Source organism: Ascaphus truei, chromosome 1 (genome assembly GCF_040206685.1).
Source record: "Ascaphus truei isolate aAscTru1 chromosome 1, aAscTru1.hap1, whole genome shotgun sequence".
Taxonomy (NCBI): domain Eukaryota; kingdom Metazoa; phylum Chordata; class Amphibia; order Anura; family Ascaphidae; genus Ascaphus; species Ascaphus truei.
The window spans coordinates 83,942,518-83,970,365 of record NC_134483.1 but is presented as its reverse complement, the minus strand read 5'-3'; the positions used below and the strand labels follow the sequence as shown (position 1 = coordinate 83,970,365).

At 40.7% G+C, this 27,848-nt stretch overlaps 1 protein-coding gene across 1 annotated transcript in view; it reads right to left on the bottom strand.

Moving 5' to 3' along the window:
• Window positions 1-26,499, bottom strand: part of SLC30A5 (solute carrier family 30 member 5) — a 31,697-nt gene extending 5,198 nt beyond the window's left edge. Inside the window, exons 1-14 of the mRNA XM_075590530.1 lie at window positions 26,202-26,499; window positions 22,255-22,377; window positions 17,759-17,825; window positions 17,174-17,259; window positions 15,774-15,861; window positions 10,369-10,456; window positions 9,523-9,599; window positions 7,708-7,878; window positions 6,045-6,333; window positions 3,719-3,927; window positions 3,045-3,202; window positions 1,880-2,009; window positions 1,326-1,557; window positions 163-389 (exon numbers count right to left, since the gene is read on the bottom strand). Coding sequence (XP_075446645.1) covers window positions 163-389; window positions 1,326-1,557; window positions 1,880-2,009; window positions 3,045-3,202; window positions 3,719-3,927; window positions 6,045-6,333; window positions 7,708-7,878; window positions 9,523-9,599; window positions 10,369-10,456; window positions 15,774-15,861; window positions 17,174-17,259; window positions 17,759-17,825; window positions 22,255-22,377; window positions 26,202-26,272 — 2,016 coding nt within the window. The 5' untranslated portion in view covers window positions 26,273-26,499. The remainder of the gene's footprint in view (window positions 1-162; window positions 390-1,325; window positions 1,558-1,879; window positions 2,010-3,044; window positions 3,203-3,718; window positions 3,928-6,044; window positions 6,334-7,707; window positions 7,879-9,522; window positions 9,600-10,368; window positions 10,457-15,773; window positions 15,862-17,173; window positions 17,260-17,758; window positions 17,826-22,254; window positions 22,378-26,201) is intronic.
• Window positions 26,500-27,848: the final 1,349 nt, after the last annotated feature.

The following is a 27,848-nucleotide window of genomic DNA, read 5'->3' as shown; positions in this document are numbered from 1 at the left end:
AAGAGCAACATATCTTAATAGTTAATGTTTTCTAAAAAGAATGAGGGCAAAACACAGTTGACATCTGCATTATTGTTAACTGATAAGCAACAAAAAACAGCTCATGGGAGGAATTCCAAAAACAAAAAAGTACATTTAAAGCCAGAAATACACTTTCCCAACCTTTTCAAGAGCCATGTTTATTCCTTTCTCGGTTTCTGGTGGTATCCGGAGGAGAATCACCTGGCAGGAATCTTTAAGTAGAGGGAGAACACTGCCAAATATTAAGACAGAAATGAAGAGTGAACACAGGGGGTCAGCTATCAGCCAGCCAAACTGCCGAATCAGTATTGTGGATACAATCACACCCACACTGCCAAGTGTGTCTGCCAGCACGTGGAGGAAAACACCTATAAAACAAACCAATGATATAGTCAACGCCATCTCAGAAGTTTATTTGCTACCCTCCAAACGAAGAACAGGCACAATAACAAAAACGGAGAGCTACAAATGTAATTATAACTTGCAAGAGATATATATTTATTTATATTAGGGGGAATATACACACACACACACACACACACACACACACACACACACACACACACACACACACACACACACACACACACACACACACACACACACAACTTGTAAAGAATAGATCATGAGATAAGAAAGCACGTATTGGTTGCTGAGCTTCAACAGCAGAGTTGAGTGCGATGAAGTACTGTAACCAGAGAAGAGACGGCATAAGAACTTATCCAACACCAATTCTTCAACCTTTGAAGTCATAGGGGTCTGTAATGCAATGGTCTTGTGGCCCCTTAATGTATGCGAGACCACTTTCACTTAAACCTGCAAGGAGCACAACTTATTTTTTTCCCATCCACCCCTTTCAAATGTTGAAACCGTTATTGTGCATATGATGCCAGTCACCAGTGAGTTACAATGGGAGGTGCAAGAGAAGACAAAAAATTATATTTCTGTAAACGGCCGCTTGCAGAGATTTGACCGTTACTAGACATAGGGGGTTATTCACTAAATGCCGGACAGGCAGTACTCCAGGAAAACGCCCTTTGAAGTAAATGAGAGCTTTCATGTGGTAATGACGTACAAGCACTACTGCACTTTAATGAATAATCCAAACAGAGTAAGTAACCCTCCCCCCAAAGGGGGTAAATCACCCAAGTAACATTGTAACCGTTAGCCCTGTGTGCTTTATATTTGTGTTACTAACTTACTTCTGTATGCATAGCTCCTATTTCTAGCTAGTTTGATAGTCAATGGTTTTGAGCATTTCTGTAACATGAGATTGATATGGAAAGGTGGGAGGGTGCACTTGCCTCGCATGTTTGCATTCATGCCTCCGCCAGTAGACCCATGAGAATGCCCATTGTTGTGAGCATGTCCATGATCACCGTGTGAGTGGCTATGGCCATGTCCGTGACTGTGTCCATGATGAGAATGTCCGTGATCGTGAGAAGGGCACGCTCCTCGAGAAGCCCCATGGGTGTGGGCATGGCTAAAGGCACAGATACCAACAAGGTTTACTATCAGTCCTCCAACTGAGACTGGCTATCAAAAAAGGGAGAAAATAACATGTTTCAATGCTTGCAATAACACATGGAATACAGAACTACACTTCTCACAACTTCTAAATGTTTTTTTGTGGCTACGGCTATATTCACTCTGTTACAAATTATTACAACAGCTGGTGTGCTTTCCTGAAGGCAACGAGGAATGATAGTTCATGTGAAAAAAGGTAATGGAGGGGTACTAGGACCACTGGTGGCTCACAGATCACAGTATGTGCAGATTATAGATTCTCAACATAAAATTGCAAAGACCTAGAATAGACAAGAATGTCTACACCAAGGAAGAACAGTCTCACACTTACTGTTAACATATCTGTATTGATGTCTGGAGGGTCAAATATTCTGGCCACCGCCTCAACAAACACAAAAAAAGCTATTACCACCAAGAAAAGCCCATTGATAAATCCAGACAGAATTTCTACACGGCCGTACCTAAAAAATATATGGAAACAAGAAATTAACCTCTTTCTTCCTTTAGATCGCTTACGTGCCTCCTTTTTGAAAGTCTGACAATACTGCTAAAATTGCTAGTTGCTGTAACTAGACACTTGCTAAAATAATATTATGACACCGTGCTCAAAGTTAAATACATAATTTGTAGAAAAACAAAAAACGAAAACCTTTCATCAAAAACTCATGGAGAGTCCAGCATCACACAGTGCTCCAGATGTATGTGCACAAAGGCATGTAACCTAAACTAGGTAACGGTCACAAAACAATTGCAAAACAGACCTGGATCACTACAATGGCAATATGACTGGGCTAATAAGAGTCTTGCATATATAATGCATTTAATAATAAAAAAGGATGTGGAATTGGAATGGAACTACTGAGAGCATTGGACTTTCTAAGGTCTGTAGACATGAATGGCAACAGACATGAATGGCAACAAGGCAGATCGCTGCATACTGTAGTAGTAATTTCCACATAGAGGTCCATGAACAGGATGCTTACTCCACAATGCCACCTAAAGGAAAGTAGTAATACTTAAATTCGGTTAACTCTATGGTAATACTGTAACATTAAGGTCCAGATCCACAAAAGGGTGCCAAGCACAAACAAGCCTTTGCTCAGTCACATGAATGAGAAAAGGTATGCTAACACTTAACACCCTTTTTTTGATCTGGCCCTTATTGTGCTAGAGATTTTGCTTCATTAAATCAATATTCGTTACAGTAAAAAAAAAAGTAACGGTTATAAACTTAAGCCTCATTCTGGAACGCTACATACCTTTCTTCAACAGCTTGAAAAGACTTGGTGAAATGCTCAAGCACAAATACTCATGGACATGCTCTTTGGAGCAGCAATATGAATTTGCATTGCAACTACACTGGTATTTGGCTAAAAGGCGGTCACAAACAGGCTTTTTAACAGATGCATAAATATATTTCTAATTTACTAAAGATTAAATGTGAGCTCACATACAGTACAAACACTGCCAGCTCACCACAGAATGAAAGCACTTACCCATAAGAGAATATGCGCGTTGCTTTCCATCGACTCATTAATGCAGCAATAAGTCCCATCACTAGTGCAGAGCAGTCAAAAAGCATATGGAACCCATCAGACATTAAACCCAGACTATTGGTCCACACTCCATAGAATAGTTCCACAAATGTGAAAGCCTACAAAGGAAAAAAAGAAGGTCCAGTTCCAAACTATGTAACCATCCCATTGTCAAGTAAAACCAGAATTAATGTGTGAGAACAACTCTGCCATGGATACTACCTTGATAGCATATTTAATTTATATTTATTTATTTCAGGGATTTCATCTCAAAAGAAAGCATTACCTTATTATACTGAATACAAAAAAAAGAAAAAACAAAAGTGTTGCATGTGTAAGCCACCAAACTTATTTCAAATGTAATAACAACCCCAGACACTTTCTAAAAAGTACAGTGGCACACATTCAGCACTGCACCATTTTTCAGTGCAACGTTTTGCCAATACACACGAGTTAGTGTAAATGTCTTGTTCTTGTTGCATACTTTGAAGAGCTTGTTGCCGTTTAACGAGTAGCAGAGTACAGCGCAAAGTGATGGTTAAAGATTATGGTTAAACATGATAAAAAAAAACCCAGCTGCTTGGATCTCATGTTAGTAAGCATCAATGGAACCCAAAAACCGAGAAAGCACATACCAGATTTAGACACAAGAAATAGAAGATCTGCCTGGAGTCATACTCTTCAAGGATTTGTTTCAGTGAATCCTTAAGAAACCTGGGCATGGATGGGGCGGTGCTGTGCAATGTGTCCCCCATGAAGCTATACAGCGGCGTACCTTCAGGTGAGTAACCAACCAGAGTGCCTTTCTGCCCTTTCCTTGAGACCGATGATAAGATATTCGCAGCTGCAAGAAGAAACATCTGATTCAGAACTTAACACTTTAGTAGAAGACATACCTAATATGCAATAATAATCATAATCAACAACAACTTTATTTATATAGCGCTTTTCTCCCAAAGGGACTCAAAGAACTTCACAGTTATTAAAAAAAAAAAAATGCACATGTATTGCAAATCTACCTTTTGATCCAATTTGGGATCCCCAAAAATGACATTAATTGATAATGCCCATATAAACCACCAAACTGATGAGAAAACGGGGCAAAGGAGGAAAGGATGTTGATTAATAACACATCAGAGTTCCGATAAATGGATGAAAACAAAATTCAACAATAAAAATATAGTCCAGGTGTAGGTATTGTGAAGCTAAATAAAACCAAAATCAATCGAAGACTCCACTACCGAAAATAAAGAAAAGTGCCAACTGGTCACCATTAACAGGTAACTTCCTAAATAGAAGATAGGAACACCAACAAAATACAGCATTCATGACCCTTATACAAGGGGTTTAATTTCCCTGATCCAATTAACAGGACACACTAGATCTTGACATTGCTCCATTGTGCATACTTCACCTGCGAGTTAAACATCTTTGTGACCACTCAAACGTGCACATGTGGATATACTACATAGATCGTGCACAAGTACTCAAACTATGAGGTTTGAGTACTAGTGCACGATCTAATGTGATCTGTTAACACAATTCATGTATACCTTATGTAGCTATCGCCCCTGTAAAAATACATATAATGGCAGCCCAATTGTCTGTTCTTTATATCAATTCACCAGCACATGCACCTACAGTATTGTACAAAAATACTGGTTAGTTAAATGGTTAAATTCCTATATAACAGATAAAGGAGTTGTAAATAAATAAATAACCACCTCATCATTCCAACAGTTTGGGTGGTCAATGGTTTATCACAATTTACTCCCCACCTCCCCCAGGAAAAAAATCAAGTTGTGTAATACAGATTTGCAATATTACATCTCAAAAATGTAATTTGTCGCATGGGCGAGGACGGCAGTCAAGTGGTAAAACAGCACCACCACTCGTGTTTTAATGCTGCATCTGGGAAATAGTGTGGACATTTTGAACACTGACCACTTTTGTTTTCTTACTCTGGGATGTGTAATATATGTTCTATGAAAGAATAAGAAAAATACCTTCGCCCATATTTTGCTTAGTTCAAAAAGGTGAATTATTTCCCCAGCTAGATACCGGGGGTGCTATTGTGTTAGAACAGGGCTGGGCAACTCCAGTCCTCAAGGGCCATCAACAGATCAGGTTTTAAAGGTATCCCTGCTTCAGCAAAAGGCTGGATTTTCCCACTCCTGTGTAAGGCTGCGCTTATAGTTTCGGCGACGTTGCGTCTAAACAAATGCATTGCCACCGTCGCGCGTGCTTATAGTAAGCGCGGAGCGACGGCTTGGTCGTGATTGCTGGAAGTAATCTCAATTTGATTTTTCCAGCGACCGCAGCCTGATGTCGCCGGCACTATAAGCGTAGCCTTAGAAAATAGAATGCATCATATTCAGCTGAAGTGTCTCTCCAGTTACATCACTACAATCCAATAAAAAAACCTTCAGAGCCAATGCAGTCGCACTGGTGGTGTTAACAGTGAAGGGGTGAAATATAACCACCAAAGAAACAAGTCAGAAAAACATAATAAAACACAAGGGCGGTAGGACATATAAATCAGTAGGTCCAAGGACATCACATGAAATATTCAATATAGGCAATTATAAGAGGCTATGTGCAACATCTAAAACATGGAAGCAGATGGCACAAGTTTGTTGTAAAAGACTCATTTCCATGATCCTGAAAAAGCTTATCAGAAGGCAAATGAGCCTACCTGCATTTATTGGTTAAATGCTCCTGCGAGTTATTACTCAATTACCTCTCTTTACAGCAAGCAAAGATGATAATCAGGATTATACATTTATACTCGAAATGTCAATTTGTATATGCAAACATACATGTTAACTAAAATGCTGAAGAAACCTACTACGCTACGTTAAAAAAAAAAAAAAAAATTAAAAAGAAGGGTATGGTTTTCAAATTTCATTACAAACAAATGCTTTAACACACCGATTACATGTGCATAGTAGAAATACTCACACAAGATGAAAAAGACGGCGCTTACTACAACCCCTCCAGAAAGCACATGCTCTGTGCTCTGCTGATGTGCTGGTTTATTCATGGCTCGAAGCTGGTCGGTAATTGGATGCGTCCAAAAATTTCCAAGCAGGAGAGCGCTAATGAAAATGAGGAAGGAGCCGTAACGAGCGCACTTTGAGGGTTCCATTTTGACTGAACATATGGACTCCACGTAAAAATCCAGGACCATGACGGCAAAAATGACAGTGGTGAAAGGCATGATGAGAGAGGACCAGGACTCGACTTTACTCTGAAAGGAGCACAGGAGATGATCACACTTTAAAGGCCATGCGTCAGCAGGCACAGAGACACGAAATATATCTCAGAGGCTACGGTGTGCAACTTCTAAAGCATGGAAACAGATGGCATTACTTTGCAGCAGAGGGCAAATGAGCCAACCTGCATTTATTAGTTAAATACTCCTGCATGTTATTACTCTCAATTAGCTGTTTTTACGGCAAGTCAAGACAGTCAAATGATCATATCCGAGATTAGTCTTCAGGTGACGTTTTACTGAAATCATGGGTGGATTTTATATTGCTAGTCCATTTTTTTCCCCTCACTTGTACAGCTGAAGCGGCCGTTATTCGAACAAATCACGGCGCCGATGTCGTATGCTCTGCTGTACTCCACGCAGCATGAATGCGGCCAATCGCCCAAGGCACCTGCGCTCATCGCGATTGCTTTGCTTTAATTTCATGGATTCTGTTTGTTTGGTTGCAATGAAATGAATGAATTGTAATGTGTACAGTACTGTGCTACTGTGTCAATTTCAGGTGTTTAAAAACCAGAACACTAAAATGCCATTTTCTGCACTCGCCGCACTCGCGTCTTAAGGCAGGAAGGTTGGAAGAGATCACGCGCCATGACTTGGGTATTCCGATGTATACACCGCGTGAAGTGTTCGAATAACGGCCGCTGCACCTGTCTGACCAATACTTGCATCACCATGGTGATTTTCTACAAATGACCCCAAATGGCCACACAAAAAATTCATGATTTTTTTTTTTAAGACAAAAGAATTGGATGATTAATGATTTAGTAACATTTATAGCAGTTTACAAATGTAAGCACATCTAGCTTTAACAACCGTTACTTAAATAAACAGGGATTCAGAACGAGATTCAATACACCAAAATACTTTCAATTTTACCAACCACAAGATTAGCTTTAGGCTCCTGAAGCTGAGCAGATAAGGATTTTTCTTGACTAGGACACATTTGGGCCTGGATCTAATTGTATGGGTCTCATGCCAAATCACGTCATTGCTGGAGTATGAAACACAGGACATAAAGTTGCAGTTTCAAACCATCTCTAGCTCTCGACAATGCCTGGATCAATCGCAAAGCAGCATAACTAACGCTCTATGAAGCCCGAGTGCAAACGTTTCCCCTTGCTTTTACACTAATTACATTTCACGGTATCAAAGCGCACACCCAAATTCGGTAAAGCAATGTAGACGGCCTGTTTATTTTCTTTTGAAATTAGCCTAATGTAATATTTTCTATAACAGCGTATTAAAGAATGGTCTAGATTACATCTAAATAGAACATAGCATGAAGTCATGCTTTTACAAAATGTCCTGGATACAAAAGCTACTTGTACAGACAGATATGCCCATTACCTCGGTAGTTGCAGTGAGGACGATGACCCATGGGCACAGTATTATGACAGAGACAAGGTGAGACAAAGCCTGAAGACGCTTGGCTCCACCGATATCTAAAGAGAGCTTTCTGGAAGCTGTGTGAAAACCAACATTGAAACATAAAGCCAACACAAGCAACAGTACTCCTCCCTGAAACCAACAAGAAAACAGATGCACTTTGATTAATAGACAACCCATTATACTGTAATGTCAAACTATCAATAAAAACAGTGCTAATTCAAGGACATGTTAATTAAAACAAATGTTACACACAAATCTAAAGATCAAAACAGTGCACGTAACCCTTGTATACAGACAGGACACCATAAACGTTTTAAATACTGTATGCCTTTCATCAGGATCCATCCCCTTTTGGCACACTAGTTAATAAAAAAACAAACTAGACTGGTTCAGCCTGGTGCTATATATGGCCAGTGTGGGGTAATGTGATGCACAAATGGAGATCTTGCATGTTCTTACAAATTTTTTACATATTTAGTAGTTACAAATATTCGTTTAGATGGCTAAGGAACACATATCTATGGATATACATGCACGCTAAGTATATTATACCTGTTTTTTTAATTAATAAAAAAAGTCTGAGCCATCTCTATGAAATTATCAGTTACACGGTAGATGAGGTTGAAAAAAATACACATGTCCATAGAGTTCAACCTATGTTAAATGTACTCTATTTGCATTTACAGTTTATTGATCCAGAGAAAGGTAAACAAAAAAACAGTGAAACATTATCCAATAATGTCTTTTTAAGGGGACAGATTTCTCCCTGAAACAACATCTTTCCTGATTTTTTTTTGTTTTTTAAAGATATCCATTGTATCTGCCACCACAGTATTCATAGGTAATGAATTCCACATTTTAATTTCCCTTACTGTAAAGAACCCTTTACTTTGTTGCTGGTGAAATCGCCTTTCCGCCAACCTTAAGGAATTACCCCTTGAGATGAATAGTTCTTTTAACATTGTATTAACCCAGAATATATTTGTAAATAGTTTTTATATCCTCTCTTTGATGCCTCTTTTCTAATATAAACACATTCAATTGTCTAGCCTTTCCTCATTTCATTTTCATTTTTTTATGGAATGAAACACAACATTGTACTCCATTTTCAAGGTGTGGTCTTACTAATGATTTATACAGTAGCATAATTATGCTTTCTTCCCTTCCATTCCCCGTTTAATATAAGATAAGATCTTATTTGCCTTTGCAGCTACTGCATGACATTGGGCACTATTGTGAAGCCTGCTGTCTACAAGCACTCCTAAATCCTTCCCCATCAAGGACTCACCTAATTTACTGTAGTCACATTCAATTTGTAAGCTGCCTATTTATTCTTGCTTCCCAAAAGCATTACCTTACATTTATCTGTGTGAAACCTCATCTGCCATTTACAAGTTTCCAGTTTATTGAAGTCCTTCTGCTCCGATTTTACTACCTTACACAATTTAGTGTCATCAGCATAGACAGACTTTGCCCTCTATGCATGGTGGATAGCTGCACTACTACTTTAGCTGTTGCTGCTGAAAGGGTTAAACAATTATTGTACTGTTACAACCCCTTCGGTAATAATAATAATAATAAAATGCACGACACACAGGTAGTTCAAGAAAGTATGAACCGTAATGGAGAACTGATGAAATGTTAAGAACACACAGTAGTTGTATAAAAGGGGGAAGAAATAAGGAGACTTGGGGTAAAATGCACGAACACACAGATTTTGCAACATCCTTCCCTCCCCTATTTCTATATTGTTTTGCAGAGTGAATCTCTTACCTTATGGTCTGCAACTCCTAATAGGGAGAATGCTGTGTAAAGGAAGTGGGTGAGAGCGCTGTCATGATGTCCTTCAGCTAATCGGAGAGTTAGGGAACAAAATGACAAATAGGATAGTCAAACTGAACAGGAAATTAGTCTTCAAAGGAGTTATGCGGCCCTTCTTTTTTTTTTTTTTTTTTAGCTTGCTGTAAGTCATATCGCAAGCAATTAATAAAATACAGATGAAGCCTGGTGTGACATGTTGTGAAATTCTGTGCCAACATACATGGCCAATGAATGCTTTGGAAAGTCTGATATTCTTAGTTAGAAAAACAATGTTACTCGCTACATCTTTAGGCAGCAAAACCTCTCAGTTTTGTTAGAACAAAAACAGCAGACATTTTTTGGGATTATATACTAACACAGGAAAGTAAAATCTGTCCAATTAAAATACAGGATTAAAATGATCAAAAGAAAAAAAAAAACGCTTCGAAAAAGTAAACAAATTAAAAGCAAGATTTATTTTACAGAAAATATAAAAAGTTATTAAAAAAAAAGGGTGTATGCCAATTTTAAAAAAAGGCTTATATTATGGAGACACATTCCAAATAATGAGATGCACCTAATAGAGGACACGCACACTGACACACTGACACACTGACACACTGACACACTGACACACTGACACACTGACACACTGACACACTGACACACTGACGTTGGACTAAGTTCTTAATTATTTTCATTTTAATTAAACCGATTAACTTCCATTAACTGCAGACAAACGTATTAAATCGCACAGCCCTGCACGGTTGTCTTTTCCTAAACATACAAGCAAGGGTTTAACAACTCTGTCAAGGATACGGTGCTCAGCAATTTTGGCCATCATATCGTCATTGTCAAAAAGTAACAAGCAGATTACAGCAATGATGAAAAAAGCAGCACCTCTAGTCTGTGGGAAGACAAAGAATAAGTTAGAACTGGATTTGTCACCTTAAATTCTGTGTCACAGACTAAAATGCAGTTTAAGATGCTAAATTGGCCCACAGGGACTTTGCTCAAAAAGACATGAAGAACATAAAAAAAAAAAAAATCAGGCTACTGTAGACTGGACAGGGGAAAAGATAGTCACTTAATCAGTGCACAACTGTTTAGAGGTCAAGATAATCACTAAGGTTATAGGGATTAATGGTCATATTCCCAGAGGTATACACCAGGGGTGGCCAACACCAGTCCTCAAGGGCCACCAACAGGTCAGGTTTTCAGGATATCCCTGCTTCAGCACAGGTGGCTCATGACAGCCACCTGTGCTGAAGCAGGGATATCCTGAAAACCTGACCTGTTGGTGGCCCCTGAAGACTGGAGTTGGCCACCCCTGGTATACACAACCATGGCAGTGATTAGTCATATTCACAGAGAGCACTGTTGGGCTAATGGCAACGTCAATTAAATAAACAACAAGGTATCTCCGCAGTATTGGAGTGTGGTACAGTATATTAAAGTTTGTAGGCAGTAAAGACACAGAGAATCCTGGTCAGGGAAATTAGCACAGTGTCATTCCATAACGCAGCTATCGTGGCTTATTGCTTAACTTATTAAATACTCCTAAAAGATACCCACAATAAGGCCGCGTTTATAGTGCCGGCGACGTCGCCCGAAAATAAATACATTGCCGCCGCGTGCGCTTATAGTGCAGCCGCCGTCGCGAAAACCTGAAGCCGGCAAAATTTGATTTTTCAAGGGCCGTCGCGTCACGTGACGGCCCTTGAACAAATCAAAATTGCCGTAATCCCGCGACCCCGCCGAAACATAACTTTCGCCGGTGGCGACGGGTGACGTCACCCGCCATCGCCAACGACGGCACTATAGGCACGGCCTTAGTGGGCATTATATTTTTTTGCAGCAGCTCTCTGTCCTAAGAGATGCTCCAATACTCCAGAGATACCTGGTTGCATACGGATTTTACATTGCCTTTAACCCAAAAGGGCTCCAAGTGGCTTATTCTGCAGCAGTCTCTGTCATAACGAACACACCACTTTAGTTTCCACCTTTCTCCTCTCATACAGACAGTGGGGTGCTGCCCAACGGATGGACTAAACATTTTGAATCGCTTATTTATTCTTATAGATTATGTACCAAAAGTCCAAGTCATTCTATTATGAGCAGTTGACTAAAAGTTACATTTTATTTCACTCACTGACCACACAGCATCACAACTTTCCCTCGGATTCACCAGTATTTTACGCATCACGTCACTTATACTGCCACGATTGTGTATACTTCTGGGAATATGACCCACTAATCGCTGCAATGATTGTGTATACTTCTGTGAATATGACCCACTAATCGCTGCAATGATTGTGTATACCTCTGGGAATATGACCCACTAATCGCTGCAATGATGGTGTATACCTCTGGGAATATGACCCACTAATCGCTGCAATGATGGTGTATACCTCTGGGAATATGACCCACTAATCGCTGCAATGATGGTGTATACCTCTGGGAATATGACCCACTAATCGCTGCAATGATTGTGTATACCTCTGGGAACATGACCCACTAATCGCTGCAATGATTGTGTATACTTCTGGGAATATGACCCACTATTCACTGCAATGATGGTGTATACCTCTGTGAATATGACCCACTAATCGCTGCAATGATTGTGTATACCTCTGGGAATATGACCCATTCATCTTTAGAACCATAATGATTATCTCGACCTCTAAGTAGTAGTGCACGGATTAAGGGACTCTATCCCCTCTGGTAACTCCTTTTTGTTCTACCTATCCCTTAGGTGCACCTACAAGGCCATATCCACACATTAGGGTGAGCGGTGGGTTTCTTTAGGTCTATAGAGAGACTGGACAGGTGGTAATTAACACGCAGTGGCCAAAGTCTTACATACAAGTTGGAGAGGGTTGCGAGTTCTCCAAAACAAAAAGGAAGTATTAGGGCCAAAAATACAGAAAAAAAAAAAACTTGCTCTACCTGTAGGGTGCTACTTAAGGATATTCGCTTCCTAGGAAGCTTGCTGTATATATAGAGAGAGGGAGAAGAAGAGATATCCTTGTGATTGGTGCACTCCTAAGAAATCAGAAGTATGAGCTGGTGTATATATTAAATTGACACTTTGCTAGTGTTCGTACCAGCTGAGCTATCTCAACAAAATATCTTACTAAACATTGTTCATCATATCTAGGGATGGTGATGGCCTGACAGGTGGGTGCTAGATTAAATGTGTAAGCACAAATACCTGAATGTATAGGGTATTCGTATGATGGATATAGAACTAAGACTAAACTTTAATACATCATGAAATAAATACACTCAAACTTTTAAAATCAATTAAAATTAACACATGCAGGTAACTGATGAGTATATGCGGCTGATACAGGCGCTGCTAATGATGGATGTATATAATCCTGTTGTCTAGCTTCAAAGCAATAGACCAGACTAAAGCCTGTGACTAATGTTACTGTAATAGCTTAGTGAGCGATGTATGGTCAATATAGTTAATGAGTATAAGTCAGCTTTATTCAGCTGACAGTATCAAATGTCAGGTTTGTACAGGGGTGTTGATCAGATCGCCTGTATGTAAAATACTGGGCAGGGGAATCTAAATCTCCTGGCAATATGAGCCCTTTGCAGAGATATTAAGGGTGTCTGGTGGAAGCTATTCACAGCCGGTTCTATTAATTGGAGAACCTGCCTATAGCTTAATGGTCCACTAGTATCTCAAAAAGAATTATTAATAGCAGTCTGGTTGCTACTTTCTGTTAGTATACGGTAGTGCAATTGTTTTGGAAACACTTACAAACTAATCTTCTAAGCAGAGATTAAGTTGCCAATTAGTATCTGGCTTAATTGAAGTAAACACGTGACAATTGTTTTCTCAATTCTCTGATTTATTTATTTATAAAATATTTTACCAGGAAGTAATACATTGAGAGTTACCTCTCGTTTTCAAGTATGTCCTGGGCACAGAGTAAAACAAATAATACATGGTTACAAGTACAGTTACATAAATGAACAAGGTATACATTATATACAAGACATTGCGTGCACAGTTAAAGAAAATATATATTATGAGCGTATGAAACAGTTACAGACCAGATTAAAATGTGAGACAGCCTTAGATTTGAAAGAACTTAAGCTGGTGGTGGATATGAGAGTCTCTGGTAGGTTGTTTCAGTTTTGGGGTGCACGGAAGGAGAAGGAGGAACGTCCGGATACTTTGTTGAGCCTTGGGACCATGAATAGTCTTTTGGAGTCTGATCTCAGGTGATAGGTGCTGCATGTGGTAGGGGTGAGTAGCTTGTTCAGGTAGCTGGGTAGCTTGCCCAGAAAGTATTTGAGGGTGAGACAGGAAAGGTGAACTTTGCGCCTAGACTCTAGTGATGACCAATCTAGTTCTTTGAGCATTTCGCAGTGATGTGTGTTGTAGTTGCATTGGAGAACAAAACGACAAATTGAATTGTAGAGGGTGTCAAGCTCACAAAGGCTAACTAGAACTGATATTGCAGTCTTGGCTGCCCAGAGAGATCTCTGTTGACTTGGGTATGAATATAATATTGTAGATAGTTGATCCAATAGATCTGATTGTAGAAGACCCTATTAGAGATACATAGTTAATGTAAGGGTATGAATCAGACCGCCTGTATTGTGCAATAGTAGGCAGTTGATTCTAATTCCCCTGACTCAATGGGTTTTTAAACAGCAGAGATAAGGCCCCTATCAGACAGGACGCTACGTGACGTGCGCGCGCACATTTGGCACCCTTGGTTTGTTCAGTGGAAGTTTTCAAATTGGAAACGACTCCAGGCGGCGCAGTGCAGTGTTGACGCAGCTGCACTTGAAGGAGACAACTGAAGTTGTAATTTCAAGCGGCAGCCGTGTCACGTGTATTCTGCCAGCCAATTTTTTTTAAAATTATTAAAGTATTAGTATCTGGCTTAATTTCACACAGAACAAACCAAGAGAGTGCCGAATGTGCGCGCGCACGTCACGTAGCATCCTGTCTGATCGGGGCCTTAAGCTCTGCTGTTTCTAATTCCCCTGGCTCAATGGGTTTTTAATCAACTGCCTACTATTGCACCATACAGGCGGTCTGATTCATACCGTTACATCAACTATGTATCTCTAATAGGGTCTTCTACAATCAGATCTATTGGATCAACTATCTACAATATTATATTCATACCCAAGTTAACAGAGATCTCTCTGGGCAGCCAAGACTGCAATATCAGTTCTAGTTAGCCTTTGTGAGCTTTCAAATCAGAGAATTGAGAAAACAATTGTCAAGTGTTTACTTCAATTAAGCCAGATACTAATTGGCAACTTAATCTCTGCTTAGAAGACTCTAGTTTGTAAGTGTTTCCAAAACCATTGCACTACAGTATACTAACAGAAAGAAAGTAGCGACCAGACTGCTATTAATAATTCTTTTTGAGATACTAGTGGACCATTAAGCTATAGGCAGGTTCTCCAATTAATAGAACCGGCTGTGAATAGCTTCCACCAGACACCCTTAATATCTCTGCAAAGGGCTCATATTGCCAGGAGATTTAGATTCCCCTGCCCAGTATTTTACATACAGGCGATCTCATCAACACCCCTGTACAAACCTGACATTTGATACTGTCAGCTGAATAAAGCTGACTTATACTCATTAACTATATTGACCATACATAGCTCACTACGCTATTACAGTAACATTAGTCACAGGCTTTAGTCTGGTCTATTGCTTTGAAGCTAGACAACAGGATTATATACATCCATCATTAGCAGCGCCTGTATCAGCTGCATATACTCATCAGTTACCTTCATGTGTTAATTTTAATTGATTTTAAAAGTTTGAGTGTATTTAATTCATGATGTATTAAAGTTTAGTCTTAGTTCTATATCCATCATACAAATACCCTATACATGCAGGTATTTGTGCTTACACATTTAATCTAGCACCCACCTGTCAGGCCATCATCATCATCCCTAGACATGATGAACAATGTTTAGTAAGATATTTTGTTAAGAGATACCTCAGCTGGTACGAACACTAGCAAAGTGCCAATTTAATATATACACCGGCTCATATTTGGAAGTGTTAGGGCTACAAAATAAAAATCTCCATGTCATGGATAAACATAAAAAAATACAATATGATGTATCTACTCTTAATATACAAGCCTGACACTTCAATGCAAGTACACTTTTTACTAAGTTATGTGTAGATATATTTGTACGTATTATTTTAAAACAGAAATTACCTTTGATGGTCCTCCCCCAGAACCAGTAAAGAGCACAGTAAGCAAAGAGACTACAACAATATCGCTATGTTCAAATAGCAGCAAGGTTCTGGAAAACAGACATATCTTTATCAACAAAGGATGAAATACAGTACCTCAAATGGTCTAATGCAGCAGTGGGCAACTCCAGTCCTCAACAACCACCAACAGGCCAAGTTCTCAGGATATTCCTGCTTCAGCACAGGTGGTTCAATCAGTGATTGAGCCACTTGTGCTGAAGCAGGGATATCTCTAAAAACCAGACCTGTTGGTGGCCCTTGAGGAATAGAGTTGCCCACCCCATGTCTATTTGCCACTTGATATAGATATAAAGAGATATAGATAAACAATAAGAGCAATTTAAAGCATCACTATAAACCCAGGGTATTTTCAGGGATGATTAAAAACTTCCAAGCACCTTACATGTTAAAATTGCTAAAAAGCACAATCACTACAATTATGTATACTTCAGAAAAAAAAAAAAAAAGTTATTCTCAATCTGCCCCGACCCCTAAAGCAGGACTGCCCCGACCCCTAAATCAGGACTGCCCCGACCCCTAAAGCAGGACTGCCCCGACCCCTAAAGCAGGACTGCCCAAGGCACTTGGGTAATGCGTTCCAATCTTCAGTCTGCTCATAATGGTTTCTCTAGTGTAGAAATGCGTTATTTAAAAGGGTAGCACACCTCTCATGATTGAGACAAATAATTGGTAAACAACTGATAAAGCCATATTTGGCGAGTCAGTGAGAAAGTCGCTATGACAAGAGGAGAGTCCCCGAGACACATTGTTCCCTATGACAAGAGGAGAGTCCCCGAGACACATTGTTCCCTATGACAAGAGGAGAGTCCCTGAGACACATTGTTCCCTATGAAAAGAGGAGAGTCCCTGAGACACACTGTTCCCCACACTTGTTGACCATTATGGCCAACTCACATTTACGATTTATAAAGTGGGTTCCCAGTGAAGACCAAGGCAAAACTACTCTACGGTGACCACTTCATTTAAGAGCGATGGAGACACATGCAGTGATTTTATGCACCCATGTACTAAAGAAAACAATGGAGATACTATGGCCCTTATTCTGTCAGTTGCGATACTGCCGAACTCAAAGGTGCTTTGCGTGCGATACCACTGGGTCGGCGATATCAAAGCTTGCAGAATAAAGGAAGATTTAAAAAAAAAAAAAAACCCAAGATAAAAGCAATATAGTTTCCTTTTCCAAGAACCAATTCCCGTAATCTGATACCGTTAGCATGTTTTATCCAGAGTCCGGGCATTCAAAGAGTGACAGAACAGGATTACACATGACTTTGAATACAAAGTGAGACAGCAAAAAAGAAAAAAACATTGAAAAATAGACTTCTAAAGAATGGCAATTACCTTAGCGGCCCACAGAGAGTGAGGCCAAAAAACCACAGAAGTGAGATAATGCAGCCAGCCAGAGCATGTTTCACAATACTGATCCACTGAAAAGATAGACACGTTAGAAAGTTGCGTTTGAAAACTACAAATGCCAAACTAAAGATGTCAGTTTACACAGCATCCCTAGTTGAGAAAAAGGGATCTAATACAGAATGATCCAACAGATGCAGCCCATTCAAAGGCTAATACCAATATTAGAAAAAAATTATATTCCACATTCTGCGCATAGATATCGTGCTGGACCAATTTTGTTGTTGTTAAATATTTGCACTGTAATTAATTAAAAGACCCAAACTACAGTATATTGTAAAGACATGTTCCAGCGCTTACATTAAGTGTGCTGTTTGTAACATGTAACTTCTAACTCTAGAAACCTTTCTACAAAGCCTAGTACAAGAGAGGTTGCTGTTTATTCTTTTAATTAATTTCCCTTTTCATTTCCAAAACGTTATCAGCTGCTGAGTGACTAGTAAATAGTTTGTTATAAAAACCTCCATTTAAGTCCCCAAATGTCAAAACTGTGAAGTGTGGAGCTAAACTCACCTGGCGCCTTGTAACTGTCTTCGCAGAAGAAAATGGCTTTTGAAACAAAACCGTGAAAAATGCAGACCTGTTGAGAGTGAGTTGATAAGTTTAATTGAGCTGCTTAGTTCCTGTGTTTGTACATTTGTGTGGCATAAATCAAGACTTTTCAAATCTTATGCACATCAAAAAGTCTTTAGCCAACTTGTGGTGCTGGTGACTTAAACATGGCCATCTCATTTCGCTTATAAAAACCCTATATTTTGTAAACAACTTAAAGCTGCAGTTCAGTCAATATCCTGCATGTGTGTTTTTTTAATAAATCAGTTCTGTAGTAAGAAAAAATACTTTTAGCATTTTCTGTTTTAAAAAAAACAACTTTTAAAGACCAATTTTCTTGTATTCTATTTTAACAGCCATTTGCTAAGGCACTGCCCCTTCATGTCTTGTCAAACGCCCTGGCACACCCCTTTGTCAGCCCCGCCCTCCCTCTGCACATGTCCGTGCAGGAGTGCTCATGAATATTCATGAGCTTCCACTGACAGACAAGCAGAATATAAACAGATCCCTTCACTAATTATGTCACCAAATTTCGACCTATCAATACATGGAGAACGAATTGACCTGCAGCTATACAGTTCTTTAGGTAATTAGAGATTGCACACATAAAACTATTGATGTAAAAAAATAAATGTAAAAAAAATTTAATCTAAAAAGACTGAACTGCAGCTTTAATGTAATTGACTTTCATGAGCAAAAAAAAGGTATGATCGTAAAGCAAATATTTAGGACCATATTTTCCCAAGTTGTGCTGAACAACATAGCACCTTCCAGCCATTAGATACCCCATGGATAAGCACGACTTAGAAAACATGGCCTGTAAGCAGTTACCCCAGATAATGGCGAGTCTTAGAGAAGCCGTCTAACCCTGAGCCTCTCAGAAGTCCAAAGAGGTCACAAAGTGAAAGAGGCTCATCATCGATTTTAATTCTGGTTTTGGGCTAATTTCTTCAGGAATAAAACCAATAATGATTTACTAATTTACTCTGCACTACCGCAACTGGAGTAACAACTAATTCCTACTTACAGCAAGTCATAACAGAGGATAGACATCTTCAACCCCACATGCAGGGGGAACTGCACCTTAATGTTATTGTGGTTGTTTTTTATTTATTTTTTTTAAACAGAGTTTTCTTTGCTCAGTTGGTATGCCAACAATGCATCTGACAATTTATCCTCAACTATTAAGCTACACATCTATGTCAAAAGACCAGACAGCACGAGGAAAGTGTGTGTGTGTGTGTGTGTGTGTGTGTGTGTGTGTGTGTGTGTTGTCCTCTGCAACACAGCGATATCACAAATGGAAAAGCACTAAGAAGTTGGCCCTCTTCCAAACATCAGCTTATCATGTTTACAAACTAACTTTCAAAATATAATTATAAACACTTATAAAATCACCCCGATTTGACTCCTAAGCAGCTCCCTGCTGTTGGTACATTCAGGTCTTATGAGAAACTGCACTTTAAGCAGGTTCTCTACAAGGTAGTTTTAACAGAATTTAATCTCTTCTTTTGCCATAGCAGTGCTTCAAAAGATAGTCATTATTGTACTGTATCACCATCTTGCCAAAAGGGCACAGATTCAGTGGAGTGTTAACATTGTCGGCTCAGAAAAAATATATAACTGTATTTACCATATGCACTATTTTGTAACCACGAGTTGCTCGTCATTGCAACGGAATCAACCATTAAAAAGAAACCTAGTTTAACATTTATTTTCAGAAAATAGTACTGTTTTAACAACTATTTTTTGGCATACAGCTACTAAAAATTAATTACAAGTGACCATACTGTAATTATTCAGCATAATAAACATTAAAACAGCAGTCTTTTTTTTTTTTTTTTTACAAGTCAAACTTTTTTTGCAATACAGGGAAGACCCTTGTGTGTCCGTGCTCAATACGCTCGCCCCGGGAAGTGGCTTTTCGGCACGTTGAATAACGACCTTACATTGTTTCTAAAGCTGGAGTCACATTTATACAACAAAAGACACAAATTCCCAATGCTATATCAAATGAGACAAAAATATACATAGTAAATACTTAACTGTATGTCTTCCCATAAGTAAGGGTAATTAGTTAAGCTCTTTGGCCAAAGCGTTATTAGCCTGCAGCCACGGCATGACCACTATGCAGGCCCTAACAGTAAAGTATCTGGGAAAATTCTCATTGATTTTGTTGCATACATTTGGTCACACCCAATAGCACTCCTTGGGACAAAAATATATATGATATGATGTGGTGGGTGTTGGGGTTAGAGCTTGCAGGGATTCTGTGTGTTTGAATCGCATTTAAAAGCAAAAAAACAACCCACAAATACTTGTGTCCTATACAGGTTACCCAAACCTTTTACAGCCCTCAAATATCATACTGCGTTTTATTTGCAGGTGTCAAGATTCTATTTGTGGACAAGTGAATACTTTGTTTCACCCCTTTTCAAAGCTCTTTCTGTAACTAGCATTGCACCTTAGCAAGTACCCGGGGCAGTTCAGTTGTTGATTCTGTTCAACTAGGAATAACCCAATGATGATGAATGAATGTATCTATAATGTAGACATACAGCTGATACAGTACATTAATGTGTTTCTTTTTCCAATAATTTGAGGGGTAGAAAACCACTGACTAAATCGGAGTAATAAAATAAAAAAAGGGTAGGGCAGGGGTAGCCAACTCCAGGTTTCAGGATATCCCTACTTCAGTACAGATGCACAATCAACGAGTGAGCCACTGATTAAGCCATTTGTGCTGAAGCGGGGATATCCTTAAGCTCCCGATGTTTGGGTAGCTCTTGAGGACTGGAGTTGAAAACCCCTGGGGATGGGTGCCATCATGTTATTGTAAATCTACTGTATGTTGATATGCGAGATTACTCCATCTGTTTTCCTCAACCCTGGAGAATACAATTAACGAAGCAACCCAGCTGTGCTCATGGCAGATCTGTGCTCTAATGCAAGGAGATGTCATTGTGCGGTGGGTTATGGAAGATTACTGAAGGATAATTTTTTCGTAGCGATGATTGAAAGTCAGCTGTTCAGGCTTTACTAAAAGCCCCTGTGACCACAATTAGATCATGTGTCTTGTTCCCAGAAATCTAAACATTATTTTAATGTGCACATACACACTGTAATATGCTTAAGGTTCAAAGCAACAATATGGTGTATGCAATTTTTGTATGTTTGACAAGGAGCCATGTAGGCTTAAAATGTCACAGATCTTAATTTTGTAGTATTCGATGGAATACATTTATATTTTGTATAATTGCCGAGTGCACGGATTTCTTGGATCGGACAGATATTCCTGGTCTATCCACTGGCACCCCAGACAGATGTATGTATGTCTTTATTTATATAGCACCATTAATGTACATAGCGCTTCACAGCAGTAATGCACGTGACAATCATATAACAAATTATATAAAAACACTTAATGGGAAGAAGTGCTTCACACATAAAAGTAACATTTACGAAAAGGAGTCCCTGCCCCAAAGAGCTTACAATCTAATTGGTAATTGGGAAGAACATAAAGAAAAAGTAGGAAGGTGTTCGGGTAAATCCTTCTGCAAGGGGCCAGATAAGTGGTTTCATCTTTATTCTATTTATTGGAGTGCTCCTAACATATATATTTTTGTTTGATGTATAGCAATGGAGCTAAAAAGCTACAGTGCCACCAACTCAGGGACATTAATAAATGTATTTTGTACCATTTTATGAAGAAAAACACATGGGAACGCAGCTTTTTGGGGAGTACAGCCATTATTTTATCTCAATATTTTCTTAAACATAGAAAAAAAATAATACAGGAAACACTGGGATATCAGAAGATAAAGCACAAATACTGTATCAAGTCGGATGCCCTCAAACACAAAAGCTGGAGCCCGCAATAACTCCAGATCTGCCTCTAACAGGGGGTAATCACTAACAAGGGATGATGGATGTTGGCGTTTTAACACATGCTTGACAACCTATAAGTCGCAGTTCCCCAATTTCTTTTACAACAGACATTTAATGCCAACTTGTCAACTAGCAAAAGGTCCACCATTGGGAATTTCCTGCAAACCCGCTTTGTAACTCAGCCCTGATCACTGCAGTGTTTGTCTGCAAGTAGTTCTGAGCCTTCGGTCTGACACACTTGGTGCTGGGCTGTCAGGCCTACATTGTACTGTAAAACCTAGAAAGTATGGACTAATAAATAAAAGTCCCTAGTGTGGACTTGAACATGAATTCCTAAACCAAAAGGTTACTAAATCAATTTCTAATTGCAGATTAGTGCCTGTTATTTTCCATACTTGTTCTACAGTGCTCTTATTATGAAACAAAGCATTAAAAGCAGCAGAGAAGGTGCGACAGCGTTTTCACTGTACGCCAACATGGAGCTCATTTGGAAGGCCCTTTTAACTCACTCAATTACCTGGCAATGTCACATTATCAATTCATACGCAAATTAAATGAACCACACTTACCCTAGTTTTAATATAAAGATAAACTGTACAATGTGGACTACTTTTAATAGATCGTACGACTCAAAGATTCCTACAGCCTTTAAGAACTTTGTGCAGCACAACAGCACAATGTATCGGGTCAGCCTACAAGAAAGAGGAAAGAAAAATATCAGCAGATTAGTGTGGAATTTACTTACATACAAAAAAACAAACCATGCATTTATTTGGATTACGAGATGTTTGTTTACAGTATATACTTTAACAGTAAAAGGTTTAACTACTGATGAGTGAAAAGGAAAAAAAAAATGTTCCTTGCAATGACGTTTTTCCACAAAAGGGCAACAAGAAGCTCTTTAACAATGTCCCAGTGTGTGACCTTATAGGGCTATTGGTAAAATCAGATGCTTTAAATATCGTGTGCAGTAGTTAGTTAACGTCCCTAAATAGGACATGTCGTTAATGCAGAAAGACCTCCTCCTGCAGGTTCTTGAGGTGCAACATTGTCACTGCTAGAAGAGCAGACAATGGCACCCCAGGCCGCGTCAGACCCTCCTACAGGACATACTTGAAAACGTGAGGTAACGCTCAATTAATTACTTCCTGGTAAAACGTTCTGTAAATAAATAAGAGCAGAGCTAAAATGAGAAGCACCCATCTATTGTCAGCGAAATGGCATAGCAAGGGGCACTGGATTTGTAGCCATATAAAGCTCACCACTTTGACCCAGATTTAAGCATTTCTAGATACTGAAGAGATGTGAATTTTGGGATGGGACAAAAAAAATTCCATTGCGGTCAAGATTGAATGAAAAGAAAAAAATCAGTGGAATTTTAGGGCTGTGGTCTCAAAACATTGTTCATGGAGTAACCCTGGCTATGAAGAAACTAGTTATGGGAATTAATGACCCCTAATAAAAGTCTATGGTGTCACCTGCTTATGTATACCACTTATCTCCAGTGAAGTCTATGGACTGACCTTATAAAATCATTAACCCCATTACAGTCTATGGGATAACAATCATACATATAACAATATCATTTTCCCAGTGGTCTATACAATTCCCCACAGACCACTTGCACAATTAGTCTGTAGTATCAGTCAATAACCCTACATTCAATGTATCTTAACATCTCATATCTTATGTAAAAACGTATGAATTTTATACTGAATGGAATCTTAAATAATCTGCATACAGTATACCATGTATCCCCTCAGTCTATAGTATCACATAGCAACGCTATATGTATATCTTTATGTAGTGCCACAGCTCTACTTAGTGCTTTACAAGAGACAATACAGTACAGCAAATTTTAGTACAATATGTGCAAGAAATAAGACAATAGAAAAGGAAATCCCTGCCCCGGAGACCTTACAGAGACAGCAGATATGGGAGTAAGTGCAGTAGATGGCAGTCATTGGTAGGAGTGACTGTGGGTGTGGGACAGTAGCCATGAGTCGAGGCTAATGAAATGCTTCATTTAAGAGGCGAGTTTTAAGGTTTATCTTAAAAGGTGGGGAGCGATGTTGCTTGGCGTATACAGAGTGTGAGGGCGTTCCACAGGTAAAGGGCAGTGAGGGAAAAAGGTATAAGACAAGAGAGCAGTAGAGGTGAAAGGGGTGGAAAGGAGACAGCTATGGGTAGAACGGTCTCCTTTTCACCTGTACTGTACAGGAATAGGTATGCTATAGTTTACAGTGCATAGTATCACCATCTCATTTATTCCCCATCAGTCTCTCAGATCATTCAGTAATCAGTAATCAGTAAAAGAGTTTCTCATATATAGGCAGACGCTATAGTTACCAGGATGTTCTATCACCCTACAAGTTATTATATCCACTGAATCTACAGCAAAGCTCTTCAACCAGCTCTCCAAAGGGGCCAGATCAGAAAACATTTAGGTGTGTGTGTGTGTGTGTGTGTGTGTGTGTGTGTGTGTGTGTGTGTGTGTCACATGCACGTACAGACTGTATGTGAGTGTTTGTGTCAGTGTGCATCTGTGACACAGACTGACACACACATAGCATACTGTACTTAGAGAAAGCAGCACACTGAAATCCGTCCCCATGACACTGATTGAGAGCAGGGGGCAGGAAAATAGCTCTCCCCTCGCATGCTTCTGATCTCCCTTCTTCTCCCCCCAGCACTTCACACTGAGCAGTGTAGTTCTGTCTGACCTGTAAGTCACCGCCGTGGCAGTCACAGCGCTCCAGATCCGACTTTTATGCCGCGTGGTGACTCACCGCTCTGTGGCTCAACACAGGCGCTAGGGACAAACTTTTAGGTACGCGGGCAAATCCCATCCCTGATTTCCATTACCTTAACCTGCAGGTGAATTCCAATGTGAAAAAACGCACTTTGGTCCTGCTCATTTCAAACTAGTTGCTTAAGCCACATTTGGTCAGCAAGTTGGAGAACCCTGATCTATTGGACCATTCAGTATCAGTTAATGTAAATGTATGTATAGCGTAACAGCTGCTCAGTCCATGGAATCACCCGTAATTTGTCCCCCCATCAATCAATATACCTCGATAATTGCATCTTACAGTCTACTATACATATCTAATATGACTGATGCATTTTAGTTTATAGCGAATATGGTTGTAGAACACCATCTCACACAATGTATCCTCTCCAGTCTATAGGAGAGATGAGTACCCACATAAAATGTACCTGTAGTACAACCTCGGCTCAATCTATGGAACCACCAATCAATATAATTTATACAGTAAATTTATATCAGTCAGTATCCCCCTATAACAGCATCTTACAGCCCAATATATCATATAACCCATTCAGTCTATAGAAACGGGGTATCCCTCTCATATCATTTATCCCCTACCAGGTTAAACGATCAAGTTGCATGTCCAGTATAACAATGTATTGCTGGCCTCTCTGGCAGTGAAGGGGATATGTATGTACAGTATAGCGATGTGCTGCCGGCCCCTCTGGCAGTGAAGGGGTTATGTATGTACAGTATAGCGATGTGCTGCGGGCCCCTCTGGCAGTGAAGGGGTTATGTATGTACAGTATAGCAATGTGTTGCTGGCCCCTCTGGCAGTGAAGGGGATATGTATGTACAGTATAGCGATGTGCTGCCGGCCCCTCTGGCAGTGAAGGGGATATGTATGTACAGTATAGCGATGTGCTGCTGGCCCCTCTGGCAGTGAAGGGGATATGTATGTACAGTATAGCGATGTGCTGCTGGCCCCTCTGGCAGTGAAGGGGATATGTATGTACAGTATAGCGATGTGCTGCGGGCCTCTCTGGCAGTGAATGGGTTATGTATGTACAGTATAGCAATGTGCTGCTGGCCCCTCTGGCAGTGAAGGGGTTATGTATGTACAGTATAGCGATGTGCTGCGGGCCCCTCTGGCAGTGAAGGGGATATGTATGTACAGTATAGCGATGTGCTGCGGGCCCCTCCGGCAGTGAAGGGGATATGTATGTACAGTATAGCGATGTGCTGCTGGCCCCTCTGGCAGTGAATGGGTTATGTATGTACAGTATAGCGATGTGCTGCGGGCCCCTCTGGCAGTGAAGGGGTTATGTACAGTATAGCGATGTGCTGCGGGCCCCTCTGGCAGTGAAGGGGATATGTATGTACAGTATAGCGATGTGCTGCCGGCCCTTCTGGCAGTGAAGGGTTTATGTATGTACAGTATAGCGATGTGCTGCGGGCCCCTCTGGCAGTGAAGGGGATATGTATGTACAGTATAGCGATGTGCTGCGGGCCCCTCTGGCAGTGAAGGGGATATGTATGTACAGTATAGCGATGTGCTGCGGGCCCCTCTGGCAGTGAAGGGGATATGTATGTACAGTATAGCGATGTGCTGCGGGCCCCTCTGGCAGTGAAGGGGATATGTATGTACAGTATAGCGATGTGCTGCGGGCCCCTCTGGCAGTGAAGGGGTGACGTGTATAGCACAGCAGCTGCCCAGGTGTGAGGGAGACGACGCATGCGCATCACCTGGAGTCCGGCACTTCCACAGGCCCCAGCCTGCCGCTGCTCATCACATTGCTGCTGTACTTCTCCTCCATGGCTGGCGGCTCCGGCCTAATCCCTAGAGAAGGAGGCGAAGCCCCTCAGTGGTGCAGCGCTGCTACTAACACAAAGACATAACGTGCAGAGGAGACACGCACTCCCCGCGGGGGTAACCCCATTATTATCCCGCTCCCCCCTTCTCCGGCACTGCCACCTAACAACTGCACTGACGGCGGCTCTAGAATGGTCACCTGGTCCTGTGACGTCATCAGGCTACAGGGAGACGACTGGGACAAACTTGCAAACTTCCCACTGCCTAATACATTTCAGACGTTCCGTCAGAGGGGAGGGGAGGGGAGGGGAGGGGGGGGGGGGGGGGGTGTCAACACTTTCGCTGCCGGAGTGTGCTTGCAATGCACTGCAGCGCCCCTACCGGCAGAAAAAAGGTTAACACTGCTACAGTGGCATTGTGCTGTAAATAATATTTCCAGGTGCCACACACGATAGGATTGCTAATGTGGTAGAGAAAACACACAGTGTTGGAGGTGATAAATAAATAGATCGGGGTATCCCTATCATATCATTTATCCCCTACCAGGTTAAACGATCAAGTTGCATGTCCAGTATAACAATGTATTGCTGGCCTCTCTGGCAGTGAAGGGGTTAAGTGCATGTACAGTATAGTGATGTGCTGCTGGCCCCTCTAGCAGTGAAGGGGTTAAGTGCATGTACAGTATAGCAATGATTAATAGAAATGTAGCGGGGTATCCCCTGGCTACTATTGTACCCAATGGGCTGGCAGTAAACCCTGGTATTACAGGCTTGCCAGTAGTTGGTATGGAGTCGTTCCTTCACCTTTGGTACTGCACTTGAGTGACAGCAGAGGGTGGCACATCCTGTTGTAGCTGGGACAAAGGGGTGCCCGTCTTCTGGCTGTACTTGAGGGCAGGACCGCCCTAAATTTGGAGGTTGTTGCTTCCCTCTGGGGAAGGCAGGTCACACGTCTGGGAGCCTGAGATTGGGGCCTTCCCATGTGCTCTTTACTACGGGGAGGAGTGAGTGTGATGACACCTCTGCCTCCGCTAGGGAGATGGGGAAGTTAGGACGGCAGCGGGTGCCCTTGGCCTGTAGTGACAGTCCAGGGACCATCTCCAGTGATAGCTAAGAGTAAAGAAGAAGACTGCTGCGTAGCTGTATATTACTGCAAAGACTGCAGTAATAAACTGTTCCTGTTTGCAATATACCTCCGCCCTGGTGTGTGATCTAACTGGGGGAGAGTACAATTTCTACCATGGGAGATCATCTCCATATCCCTGGAGCCTACGGCAGATGGAGGCGCTGCACTGCTAAGTATTATCTGGGGTATGGACCCCAGAAGCCTGATCCTGTGTCGCAAAGTCATCGCGGCCCTCTTGTTACTAGCAGGTATGCACCACACACACCCTGTAATGGCCCCTATCTGCGATTGGGGGGAGGAGGGAAACACCGTTACAGATAGATAGATTAATAGCTAGATTAATAGGTAATTCTAACACCAAGTTTACGACACTCTTATTATTTATGACATGGTCTCTCGTACAATTGCTCCTATATTGAATAAACATTTTACAGATTTTGTTGGGATTTGGTTGT